Source organism: Mycteria americana, chromosome 2 (assembly GCF_035582795.1).
Source record: "Mycteria americana isolate JAX WOST 10 ecotype Jacksonville Zoo and Gardens chromosome 2, USCA_MyAme_1.0, whole genome shotgun sequence".
NCBI classification, from domain to species: Eukaryota; Metazoa; Chordata; class Aves; order Ciconiiformes; family Ciconiidae; genus Mycteria; species Mycteria americana.
The window spans coordinates 33,316,878-33,330,663 of NC_134366.1; the positions used below are offsets into that span (position 1 = coordinate 33,316,878).

The 13,786-nt window shown below is 37.5% G+C and overlaps 1 protein-coding gene across 1 annotated transcript in view; it reads right to left on the reverse strand.

Annotated features, from left to right (window-relative positions):
• Nucleotides 1–13,786, reverse strand: part of CRPPA (CDP-L-ribitol pyrophosphorylase A) — a 124,736-nt gene that overhangs the window by 70,822 nt on the left and 40,128 nt on the right. The window contains exons 4-5 of the mRNA XM_075492912.1: nucleotides 12,554–12,658; nucleotides 3,689–3,734 (exon numbers count right to left, since the gene is read on the reverse strand). Coding sequence (XP_075349027.1) covers nucleotides 3,689–3,734; nucleotides 12,554–12,658 — 151 coding nt within the window. The remainder of the gene's footprint in view (nucleotides 1–3,688; nucleotides 3,735–12,553; nucleotides 12,659–13,786) is intronic.

Genomic DNA, 13,786 nt, shown 5'->3' on the forward strand with positions numbered 1-13,786 from the left:
TTGTATTACAAAAGTAGTACAGTCTACAGTTAAGTTCAAAGAAAATACAAATTAAAATGGGTCTACTTGATCCAGTAATGGCTGATAAATTGCCATTAAATATTGAGAACATACACGGTAAATAAATAGGAAAAATACACAGGAAAAAGGAAAATAAGATCAAAGTTAACATAGAACTGTAAGTTTGCTGAGATTTTTTCCAAGTTGAGTATTGAACCTTTTGTCAAGATATGATCAACATAGTACATTCATTGAGCTGATTCATGGCATTTACATAATTTTATGCTGGCATTACTGGATTCCGCAAGCTTGACCGACAGAAGTACAACAATTCTTGTTACAGCAAATATTTACAAATGTTGTAACAAAACAGCACATCCAAGCGGCTGAACCAGCTTTCTACATTTCCTTATTAACGTTACCATCAGAGGGAATTTTTCTCTGACAGTCTCTGCTATATAGATAATACTTAAAATTAAAAGAAGTCTGTATTGTAAAAGCATGCATACACTCTATTAGAATTAGGAATTCAGTGAGAACGGTGTAATGGGATCTATATTTAGACTGGAAAAAAAGAACTTCATTTTTTTATATAATTACTTTTGCACTTCTCAAAGATTGGAAGCTTCCCTTTTTTCCATTGATCTATCATTCAAGGTAAAGTATTAGTTCCAATTCCTATTCATCAAGGAGATAAAATCATTGCTTAATTTTATATCATACTGTACCATGAAATCCCTTTTTTGCATACAGATTCATTCTATTAACTATTTTTTTGTCTTATGAGTCATTTTGCTCATGAAAACCACAATAACAATATTTGAGCTTTTAACATTTATATTCAAACCGAATTGTTTTATCCAAAGAAAGATCACTTCAAATTAAATGAAAACTACTACGTACTTTTCTAAGTACACAAGAATTTCAGAAAATTAAAAAAAAAAAAAAATGATCTGATAATCACTGGGCCAACTCAAGAACTTCTTATCTACATTTTATTTCTGAAAAACTCTTAATGGCAGAATGAATTCTGTTGGCATAAAGTTTGTAAATATCCAATAGCTATCAAAAAATAAGTGGACAAAATGGAGAAACTGCCTATTTTGAAAATGCTTTTCCAGTTTAAGTCAGATCACACCCCCATTTTCAAAGCTTCCCATAAGCTTGAATAAGTTAAAAATACTGTTCTGAAAATATTAACCCAAGTAATTTCTGAGATGAAATATTCTTTTCAGTAACTCAACAAAAGCTGATCAAAAATTGCATTTGTAAGCCAAGAGATGCTTATATTGGCAATCTCAGCTGAATGAATGATTCCTAGGAAATCAAGGACAGACAGTCTTCCTTCCAACCTCCCAGCTTTGTAATAAAAAACCTGAGAATCTTAAGAATTTCCAGGCTTTCCAGATGTATATGTGGAATTTTCTGTATTTCAGTTTGTTGTTGAAACAGAACATTGCCTGTTCTGTTTTTGCAGAACACCACTGAGGAAGAGTTTGGCTTCATCTTCTTCACTCGGCCCCATCTGGCATTTATACGCATAGCTAAGGTCCCCCCGAGCCTTCTCTTCTCCAGGCATAACAGTCCAAGCTCTTGCAGCATCTCCTCATATGACAGATGTTCCACTACCTTCATCATCATCGTAGCCCCTTCCTCGACTCTCTCCAGTATGACCATGTCTCTCCTGCACAGGGGAGTCCAGAACTGAACCCAACACTCCAGATGTGACCTCACCAATGCTGAGCAGGAGGGATCGATCACCTCCCTCGACCTGCTGGCAATGCTCTGCCTACCATAGCCCAGGGGGTTGTTGGCCGCCTTTGCCATAAGGGCGCATTGCCAGCTCCTGTTCAATTTGTTGTCCACCAGGACCCCCCAGGGCCTCTTCTGCAGAGCTGCTTTCCAGCTGGTCAGCTCCCAGCCTGTAATGGTGCTTCCCAAGTGCAGGAGTTTCCATTTCTCCTTGCTGAATTTCATGAGACCCCTGTTAACCCATTTCTCCAGCCTGTCAAGGTCCTTCTGAATGACAGCACAACCATGTGGTCTATTAACTACTCCTCCCAATTTTACATCATCTGCAGATTTGCTGAGGGTGTGCTGTGCTCTATCATTCAGACCATTAGTGAAGATTTTAACCAGCGTTGACCCCTAGGGTAGACCACTAGTGACTCCTGCTGGACTTCACTGTTTGAGCCTGGCAGTTCAGCCAGTCTTCAATCCACCTCACTGTCCACTTTTCTAGTCTGTATTTCATCAGTTTGTCAGTGAGAATATCATGGGAGATAGTGTCAAAAGCCTTGCTGAAATCAAGACAAACCATATCTACTACTCTCCTCTCATCCCGCAAGCTAGTAATTTCAATTGTAGAAGGCTATCAGGTTGGTCAGGCATAATTTCCCCTTTGTAAATTCATGCTGACTACTCTCAGCCACTTTCTTGTCTTTAATATGTTCGGAAATTCTAAGCTTGAAAGCTAGAGGAGTGTGGAACCTCTAAGAATCCTACTCAAAACAATATTTTCAAAAATTCCAGGCCTCCAGCCATGGAGATGAGAGCCCATTCCTTGTCAAAACCAGAACTTCCAAGGTTTCCCAGCCCTATCTTCCTGATACATGCCTGAAAAGTTCAGTCAGGTAGTTCTAGCAATGCATATAATATGCAATATTTGCCCACTGTAATAACCAGAAATTTCAAACTTGTTGCATTCCTGGAGATCTAAAGAAGCAGCATGCAGAATACCACAGTGATATCTGAGCTCTGTTTAGGGTTTCTAGCTTGTCTATAGCAACAGAGCTGATCTCAGCATGGTCTAATTTACCCAAACCAGAAGCTAAGCCAATAATGGATCTTGTAACAACACATGAGCCACCAAAGTGAACTAGCCAGTCACTCACCATGCCCTAATAGGCCACAGGTTTTGCTCTATTTTTCTTAATAGGAACCACACCCTCTTCTCTGGAAAGATATTTTTAATCCAAAGGGAAGTCCCTTTCTCTTCACCAGTTTCTGGGCTTTTATCCTCAGTTCTCAACAAGGAGTAAAGCAAGAGTCCCCTGAATCTGTGCCTATCAGTTTGCAATAACCATCAGAGTGCTCATTATACAGTACTATAAGAGCTCTTCCTTTCTACACTGATTTTAGATTGAGACAATCTAGATAAAGACTAAATCTAGTCTTTATGTTAAACTGCTATGAAACCACTGTTACCAGTACAGGAAAAGGTTAAAAACCAGTTCAACAAAGTATTTATAAATTAATGGAATACCTCGATATCATATAATTGCTATACCAATTTAGGTAACAAGTTGCTGTATGTAAAAGAGTGAAGAGCCCTAAAGAGTTAATATTTAATTTTCAGTCTGCTGCTTAGATTAGAAAGATGGAACATATTCAGAATTGAACTGCAAATGAAAGAAAAAAAATTGTTTATTCCTTATAAAGCCATTCAAAATTAATCTGTTTGACTCTGTACTATACACAGCTTTTTATAAGGTTCTCTATTCTAAGAGAAGTAAATAAAGGTAAATAATGCATAATATAAGTATTCCAGTGAACAAGATAAAACAACTTGCCTAAGCACATTTTATTCATCAAAACTTTTCTTAAAGACATTTAAAACTATAGCATACAAGATTCTTAATTAGACTCAGGAATATGCAAACTGACAGCCACAAGGACGAACACATACCCTTAATAATTGATTCAGCTGCATACAGATCCCGCTTGTAGGTCACCTAAAGGACAGAGAAGCCTCATTAGATTTAACACAGCAGGAAGGAATGTAAAACCAATAAATCAATGCCCTGAAGGCAATTCTTTACATTTGAAATACCATAAACAAATTATATTGTCAATTTCTTAATTCTGGTAAAATATCACTGACAAGTCACGAGAAGAGAAGTTGCAGAAATTACCAGAGACTCAAGAGAAACCTTTTTTTAAATACTTAGATCTGCTTAGAACTCATTTGAAACCTAAAACTATTTTTAACCCCTTGAAGAATCATAAAAAACATGATATTGCATCTATTTTCACACATCCATTCTACTCTATAACTTTATTGTGAAATAGATTCATTTTTTATAGGACTTGTGATCATAAAAATGACAGCCAGGGAGAAGCCTCATTATTTCTTTTACTAATATAGGTGTAATTTTTCAGTAGTGCAAGACTATTACTGCTAATGGGAGTCCAATTAATCAGTGGAAGTCAGTGAGACTATAGTAGGCTTTGTGTGAGCTTTCAGAGGATTGAAAACCATCAAGATCTTCTTGAAGACATTAATCAGTTCAAATTAGATGGACAATAAGATGCTGAATATTTACTTGGTACTTTCAACAAACACCTTTCATATCTGCCTTTGTACCCTCATGGTGGTTGACAGTCCCAGTGTTAGGCTTTGCAAATAAAATAACAGAAAACTGAAGACAGCATCTACCCAAAACATTAACAGGCTTTGCTAGCAATGTCTTTGCAATGACATGCAGCGATATGAACTGATATAAGAATAACTCCTAAATATTTGTCTTTGTTTTTACTGTAACGTCCTTTTACATTAAATAAAATATTACTGGATTTTCTGCATTTGTTTCTCTAGAGTCTGAATAACTTTTCTCTTTCTTTTTGAAATGGACTGAATAGGATTCCAAAAGCTTTAGTGCTGCGAAGTAAATCTTACAGCAGAAACATACCATTGTAGGTATTAGTATTTTACTCTCCAAGTAAATGATTATTTGATTTTAACATAAGGATTCTTGCAACTGCTTTCCTTTCCATCTCATAAATTAAGCTGTGTATTGTATTCAGAAGCAGATGAATAATATTACCTTTCTCATTACTCATAATTTCTCCAAGGAATTATATTCTTTTAAAATTAAAAATTAATTTACTTCCCTACAGCTTGTCCTGCAGGAGAAACAGCCAGATAATGAATCTAGCCTGAGAAATCTTAGGTGTCTGAGTTTACTGTTGGGAAGAATCAATGTCTTAAATTTAAATTTAAGGATAAAGAGTTATTGAGTGACCAATTTTGTTGCAAGATTTCTTTCTAATTACCTGTTTCTAGAGGGCTTTTACACTGAACTTTCAGTAAACCTGTAACAGATTACCACCTAAAAACCTTTCAAGAAACAAGACCATCTAAGCTCTGCCAAAAGTGGTCTCACATACTCTAAGGTTCATGATCTCTTTGAGATGCAAAAGTATTTTTAAATAGTCTGATTTTAAAAAGAAGTTACTTCATAAAGTAGGCCCAGTCTTCAAGAAAACAGCACAGAAGAATAAAACATTAAGAATGAACCTTTAAAATCACTTCTGAAATTCTGAGCCAGACATCAGCAAATACTTTTTAGGGTGGTTTCCTACAGAAATAAATCATCTGAGACCATATCACACTATCCATATATATTTCTTTCATAATCTTTGATCCTATAAGCTAATTTCAGATACAAGCTCCTATAAGCTTTATGAAAATAGTAAAGTTGACAGAGAGAAAAGCCCTGCCAGCTACCACAGGTGACCACCACTTACCAGTCAGGGAGGGAGGGATTCTCTACACCTCTTTCAATATTGAATAAGATGCTAAATCCAACCAAAGTTTCTGTTAAGGTATGGATATTTTCTTGTGTTGATTAAGAGGTGTTCTTGCAATTTAGATGAAACTTACTCAAAAGGCAGGCAACCACAACAGAGACACCCTTTGGTTTAATTCTAACCATTGATTGTTTTAGCATGAATTTGTTTTCAACAACTTTCAAGGCTAGTCAACACAGCAGTTTATTGTTCTGAGCAGCTATACGGCTTTATCTCTAGTTTCACTGAAGTGGATTTGCATTCTAGGCTCACCCCAGCCAGAAGCAATTCAGATCTAGCCAAATCAGCCGGCAAGAATACGTTAACTGGCACTCTATACCAGAAAGTAAGCTGGCACTCTCCACCCTTGCAGCCCAGGTGCGGAGCAAAAATCACAGTGGAAAAAGAATAAGCAAGAAAAATGACACACAGGAGTTCTCTCTTGCTTTGCAGAAGAGAGATCTTCTACCTCATCCATTTCTGTTTTCTTTATATCACGTTACTAAGCTAAATATCTACGGACTTATCAAATTACCATTTAATCTTCTTTTTCATGCTCTTCTCTGAACCTTCTCTATTTATCAACAGTTGCACAGAGCTTGAGTCCAGATTGACCATAGTATTCTAGATGCACTTATAATACTAGAATATCTCTTTTCTAATTTCATATTCTTGTTCCTATATCCGTGGCTGACATAAGGTATTTTGCCCACAGTGGAAACTTGCCATCCTCTGTGATTCCTACACCACTTTCAAAGTCACTGGCTTCCTAGAACAATTCTCTAAATATGGCCTATACTTTTTTTGTTTCTAAAAACACTACTTTATACTTGGCTGCAATGAAAAGCATACCTGTTGTTTAAATTGTTTGCCAAGCAATCCTTCTCAATAGGTTACTTCTGATCAATTATATTTTTATTTACAGATCCTTAAATCTTTGTGTTGTCTGCAAACTTTATCAGACAAAAGTTAAGTAGCTTAGAGACGACAACAGTTGCTGCAGAACTGTACGTGGTGAGAATTATCTTTTCAAATATATCAGTTATCCAATTTTTAATTTATTTAATGAGGACTAGTATAATTACAGTCATCCTATTTTTAATTAAGATGCCATGTAGTAACAAGTCAAACAGATATTGCCAAGTGTATATTGTATCAGCACTACCACCTTTATCAGCCAAGACTATAATCTTGTAAAAAAGGCTTGAAGTCAATTTCACAAAACGAGAAAATTCCATGTTGGTTGACATTAATTACATTAGTCCCTTAACTCTTTATTAATCAAGTTCTGCCTGTAGCAGCACACCCTTTTGTTTTGTTGATCAATATTGAACTCACAGGCTTCTAATTACTCAGATTCTCTCTCTTCATGGGACAACATTAATTTTCATTTTGTCCTCTTGAGCATCTAGTGTTCCAAGATTTTCTGAACGTTTTTGCTGCAATCCAGAATATCGCTAGGCCAAATACTAAAACTCAAATACCTCACTATCACGGAATATGAAACCATCATCTGCTTATTTGGCTAAGGCAGAATAATCTTACTTATTTAACATTTCTCTACTTTTCTGTATAATAAACAATCTACTATATCTATTTAGTAAAGCTTCAGAATCATCAGACAAGGGTTGGTTGGTTTGTTTTCCTGTGTGCCCTTCTCCCTCAATTGTCAGACTGCAACTTTTCACTACCTAGGAAGATGCTCTTCTAAAAGTTCCCCAAAGTTATTCCCATTTAATGTTTAAAAGTCTTCTTCAAACTGATTTAGCTTAATGAACATTTCAGATTTACAAAACTGTACATTAAATGCAAAACATAACTCTTTACCAAACAAATACAATAAAGTTATGATCACATAGACACAAAATGCACTGCATTTTAGTTTAATGAAGTATTTCCCTGTGTTATACTAAGGTATCATACAGATCCTCTTTGTATGGGATATTTTTGTAGGATTAGAAAATAACCTGTTTTTAGAAATGGTGAGGATTTTTTGCACTGTCAGCATTAAGTCTTTAAATGCTTATCAATCTTTTAAAAACGTTCTTACAATGCAGTTTTGCTCTGCAATATACACAGATATTAGACTCCAACAATTACATTCTGTTACATTATTTTATACTTTATTTAAGAGGATATTGCCCCAGAACATTTAAGGTCATTTTGTTTCAAAGGCATCAAGCATAGAGAAACTGAAAATGTGGTGTTGATAGTGTCATTCTGTTTCCTTTTTTGCCATCCTGATCCTAAATATCTTATAAATAGCTATATAATAACTACATTTATAATAGAACTTATAAATATTTATAACATTGAAGTAATTTGAATGTTCCTGCCTGGTTGTTGTCACTACAAAGAATGGTTTTCATTTTGTAATTTGTTACCAGAAAGTAAACAAACTATCTCTTGCTTTAGCTCCAAGGGTCAGTGACTTTGAAATGTTACTTTTTCTAATGCACTGTAAGTAGACAGCGCTCAAGGAGAATAATTACAGTTAATTCAAGATAATAATATATATACACACATAAGTAACTTTTTCCCATAGCTTTGAGTCATTTGATGTTACGTAGGTTGTGCACCTAGTAAATAAACTGAATACTTATAAATATCAGATCTGCTCTTTAAAGATTCAAGGTCCACATAGGATGAAACTGGTTTGTAATACTTGGACTTCAGAAATTGTTCTCCACTTGTTAACTGACCGCATTTTTTCTGTTACGCATCCTCTGAAACCTCAACTGAACAATGATTATTTATTTCAGTTCTCATTTATCTGGATGGAATATCTTTTTGCCTCCTGTTGAAAAATAAGACTGTGGCCATTGGGAGGACATCAGTTCTTGGCATATGAAATATAATTTATCTCAGCATTGAAAAGTCTTACAGAAAAAAACAACAACATATTACAAATTACATTATTATGACAGATAAGGAAAGAAAATTCTGCTTCTGAAAGGTGATTAGTAACAAAGAGCGATAGCTCCTAACCATTTTGTAGGCAAGCATCACTTGAGAAAATTGGCAGTCTTCTGCACTTCATCAAACTGCACAGACTGAGCACGAGTGTTCTCTTCTTTAATGCTACTGCTCCAAGTCACCTGCCAAACACCCTGGCACAGAGTGACCAATACGAGGGTGCTATTCAAGCAGGAAGGAGCTATCTTCCTCTGTAGCCTCTAATCTGATATGACTATTTGCTGCAGAAACAATTTACTGTTTCACAGACCTCATCATTTTTATGCCTTTGACTTTGAATGTCTTCACAAACCACAGAAGAGACCAATGACTGTTAGCTACAAAACAGGACAGGGAATAGGATGTGAGAAGGTATAGGTACTTTAGTGACATGGCACCAGCATCTTTGTGTATGCTATATATAGCATATTCACTGCTCTGCACTGCCTGCAGCACAGTATCTGCACATAAATGGGTGCTGTTGCTACTGTCATGCACTGCACAGTACTGTCAACACTGAGACTCTGTGGTGGGTTAACCTTGGCTGGACACCAAGTGCCCACCAAGCTTCTCTATCACTCCCCCCTCTCAGCTGGACAGGGGAGAGAAAATAAAACAAAAGGCCTATGGGTTGAGGGAGAGGGGTTGAGGACGAGATCATTCACCAGTTACCGTCACGGGCAAAACAGACTCAACTTGTGGAAATTAATTTAATTTATTGCCAATCAAAATCAGAGTAAGGTAATGAGAAATAAAACCAAATCTTAAAACACCTTCCCCACACCCCTCCCTTCGTCCTGGGCTCAACTTCATTCCTGATTTCTCTACCTCCTGCCACCGAGCAGCACTGGGGGACAGGGAATGGGGGTTGCAGTCAGTTCAGCACACATTGTCTCTGCCTCCCCTTCCTCCTCACACTCTTCTCCTGCTCCAGCATGGGATCCCTCCCACAGGAGACAGTCCTCCATAAAGTTCTCCAACATGGGTCCTTCCCATGGGCTGCAGTTCTTCATGAACTGCTCCAGTGTGGGTCCGCCAGGGGGTCACAAGTCCTGCCAGCAAACCTGCTCCAGCATGGGCTCCTCTCCATGAGGTCACAGGTCCTGCCAGGAGCTTACTCCAGAGAGGCTCTACGCAGGTTCCTTCAGGCACATCCACCTAATCCAGCGTGGGGCCCTCCATGGCCTGCAGGTAGATACCTGCTCCACTGTTAACCTCCATGGGCTGCAGGGGGACAGCCTGCCTCACCATGGTCTTCACCACAGGCTACAGGGAAATCTCTGCTCTGGTGCCTGGAGCACCTTCTCCTCCTCCTTCTTCACTGACCTGGGTGTCTGCAGAGTTGTTTTTCTCACATGTTCTCACTCCTCTCTGTGCTGCTGTTGTCCAGGTTTTCTTTTCCCCCTTCTTAAATATGTTACCACAGAGGTGCTACCACTGTTGCTGATAGGCTCAGCCTTGGCCAGCGGCAGGTCCGTCTTGGATCTGGCTGGCACTGGCTCTATCGGACATAGGGGAAGCTTCTGGCGTCACGTCACAGAAGCCACCCCTGTAGCCCTCCCGCTACCAAAATCTTGCCACGCAAACCCAGTACAGACTCTTTCACCTGGTCCACCGTATTTTCAGCTTTTCTACCTGAATCCCCCTCTCCATGATATTCTCCAGTACGCCACCAGCTAAAAAAGTTCTCTGTCCAATATCTGAGCACCTACGAGGCACTCTTCACGTGTTATCATTTTCCATGTGTTTACAGGCCTCTTTAAAGTCCAGTGCTACTGAAGTGGGTCCACATGCTGGAAAGTTAACAGCATCAGGATTTCGTTTCACCAACAATGTTGGAGCAGCACTAACACTTCAACAATTCTCTTTTAAAACAGAGGTGTGCACAAGCTCAAGTCTGAAGTGTAATTGGGGGCTGGTTACTAGTGCTGTTCCTCAGGGGCTGATACTGGGGACAGTACTGTCTAATATCTTTAATAATAACCTGGGAAAGGGGAAATACCCTCAGCAAACTAGTAGATGACAACAAATGGGGAAGTATTCAATATGCTCAAGGGTACAACACTCATTTAGAGGGATCCTGAAAGGCTGGACAAAGGGGCTGACAGAAACCTTGTGAAATATAATAAACACAAATACAGCATCCTGCATCTGGGACAGAATAATCCTGTGCAGCAGTCCATACTGATGCCAAAATACAGAAAACAGCTTTGCAGAAAAGGACCTTCTGGACAAGCTGAGCATGAGTCAGCGGTGTGTAGCAGTGCAGAAAAGGAGTCTAACTGACTGGGCTGTATTAGTAAGGAAGCAGACTTCATTACAGGGAATACAGGGATTATTCCCCTGTATTTGGCACTTTAGAGAACACACCAGAGCACTGTTTTTCGTTTTGGGCTCCCCAGTATAATGCAATGAGGAACACGAGGAAGCCCAGCAGAGGGCTGCTAAGATGGTGTGAGAGAACTTGGCTTGTTCAGCCCAAAGAACAGAAGATGAAGGGTGGGGAAGGGTCATAATTAATGGCCATAGACAAAGAGTAAACTAGACTTTTCTTGCAGATCTTTCTGTTGGCCTTTCATCCTTTCCCAGTGCAAGAGGCAGCAAGGGAAATGCTCACCAAATATTATGAAAAATTCTCCTCCATACAGGGGGGATATGCATTGGAATTGTTTTCCCCAGAGAGTCTGTGAAAGCTCCATTCTTGGAGATATTCAAAACTCAACAGGACAAGGCCCTGCACAGCCTAATCTAACTAACCTGGCCCCACTTTCAACAAGGTGTTGGACCAGATGACATCTAGATATTTCCTTCAGTCTTAATTATTCTGTCATTCTATATTTCATCTGCTGGGCATCAGTAGTATCTACAGATAGTAAAGAATTAAATAAACATTATAAAGAACTAAATGAACATTATGGGTGTATTTTGTTACCCTTCATGCAAGTACCATGCTCTGCAATGAGAACAATGAAGCCATCCAAAAAGTGATGTAATGCAAATATGCATGACATAATCTGTCCTTTAGAAGCTGAATAGGAAAACAGAAAACATACTGTTTCAGAAAGACTATGTCCCCAGAAAGATATTGAAAGAAGTTGCTGTATGCAACCAACACATAAGTAAATTTTGCCGCTAAATTGCACAGGAAATTTGCACTGCAGATTCAGGAAATTACCTTTCTCCGTAAGATTTACTGCCACATTATAAGAAATCATGTCCCATTGGAGGAAATTTACTGTCAAAGATGGATGGAGTGATTTGAGCTCCTTCCAGATCCTTCAATGTGCTAATGAATAAAATTTTTAAAAAAAGGAAACACTTAAAAATTGCATGACATGACAGCTACTGAGAAAGAATAAAGTCCCACCATACAAAACAATGAAATGGGATACTTTTAAGCAGCAGGGATGTATCCTTTGGCACCTGTATACACACCTGCTTTGTCAGTCGTCAGAAACCTACAGATTATCAGACAAGGTGAATGATGTTTAAAAAATTTTAAAAGATTGTTTGAAGAAGTCTTAAATATTACAGTGTTACTGAATGTAATGAACTGCTCTAAAAATCAAACTGTTGTTAGCCAGGTATTTGGCATCAGAGAAAGAGTGATGTCCTCATAGGAAAAGTGGAGAAAAATAGACAAAAGATACAGAAATAACAGGAGAAAGCTCATCTCATAAAAGAACGTTCTTAGTTTTAGAGATTATGGATTTATAGTTTTACAGATTCTCAGGTTATTCAAGTACCTAGTTGGTTTTCCTGCTTCCAGATAAATACCTTCTTCACTGATTATCTCAGGTAACATCTGCCCAAGTTTGTCTACAATAATGAGCTCTAAAAAAAATGTCATGATAATCCAAAAAACATTCTGAAATTTGGAAGAGAAAAGCAAGGTGTTGGATTATTACAATTACAATTAGGTGTTGGACTATTACAATTGAAAACACATCTGAATTTTTATGGTAATATGCAAATTATATTAATTTTAAAAGACATATAAAAAAATAGAGATTATTATTGCCTTTACCTTCCAGAGGTCAGTTGTTCCTTCAACAAGTTTGGCATTTGTTTTACAGTATTTCAGAGCCAGATGCAAACATTCAGTTCCATAATCCAGGTCATAGTCTGTACACTGTAGTAATTAAAAAAGAATAAATATTTTTAATTAGTCTCAAAGAAATCATACTTTTAAGCAATAACAGATTTTCTTTCATTAATTAAACCTTACATCTCAACAGTCCTGTCCAGAATAATACATGCTGTATTAAGTATGTAGGTTCAGGATGGATCAGAAATAAAACCCTTCCAAGAAGCTTATGCCAAATTCTAGCTATCCAGCAAAGTGTTACAGAACTAAATAAACACTTTATAACCACAAATTAATTCAATTAGGTGCTACAAGTATCTTGCTACACCTTTGTGTTTTTAACTAAATCAATGAGAAGTTACATGTATTAAAAAATTTTTGATGGAGTTCAGGCCTCACCAAAAGAAAACATCAACCTTCTAGTGACAAACTTTTAGAGTATGGGAACAAGTTAATAAATTGTAGAAGCATGACTCTTCAAATCCCTTTTCTGTTTTGGTTTTTGCGGCATCAGAAAAGGATGGTAGTAACAAAGAACCTCTGTATTCCTTACATGTTTCCTTCTATATTTTTCTCCAGTTATCTGCACACAAAATAGCAAAGTTTCATGCTGCTCCATGAGCCTTCCAGATTTAAAATAAATAAATAAATAAATAAAATATATCAACAAAAATGCAAAAAGTCCATTTTTTAGTCATCTAGAAGAGGCATTCTTCTCTCAACACACCCTTCCCAAGCAGTTTGGCTTCCTATAGTTAGTGATTAGAAGAATCCTATTAATGGAAAACTGAGTAGGGAGCAGAATCTCTCGAGCCAAAACATAGGTAGGTACAAAAGCAGGAACTGGGAGCTTATCAGACAGGACTACCTCAAGATGAATTGGCTTGATTAAGATAAGAAAGTTCTATTCTATTTTCATATTGCTAAATTACCAGTCCATCCAGAAACACGAATTACACGTAACAAGGAAGGATTATGAAAGACCCTATCTTAAATTAAAATGGATGTATTTGATAAGACCACAGGCTGGTTAGCCCAGTATCCAGTCTCTAATAGAGGTTGACAGTGGATAGTCAAGGATAAGTAAATAAGAACAAAGCAATCATATCTTCTTACTTTCCCAGAATACTCCCTTGCCCTCATATAAAGCTATTATCCTGGCTTAGGAAATCC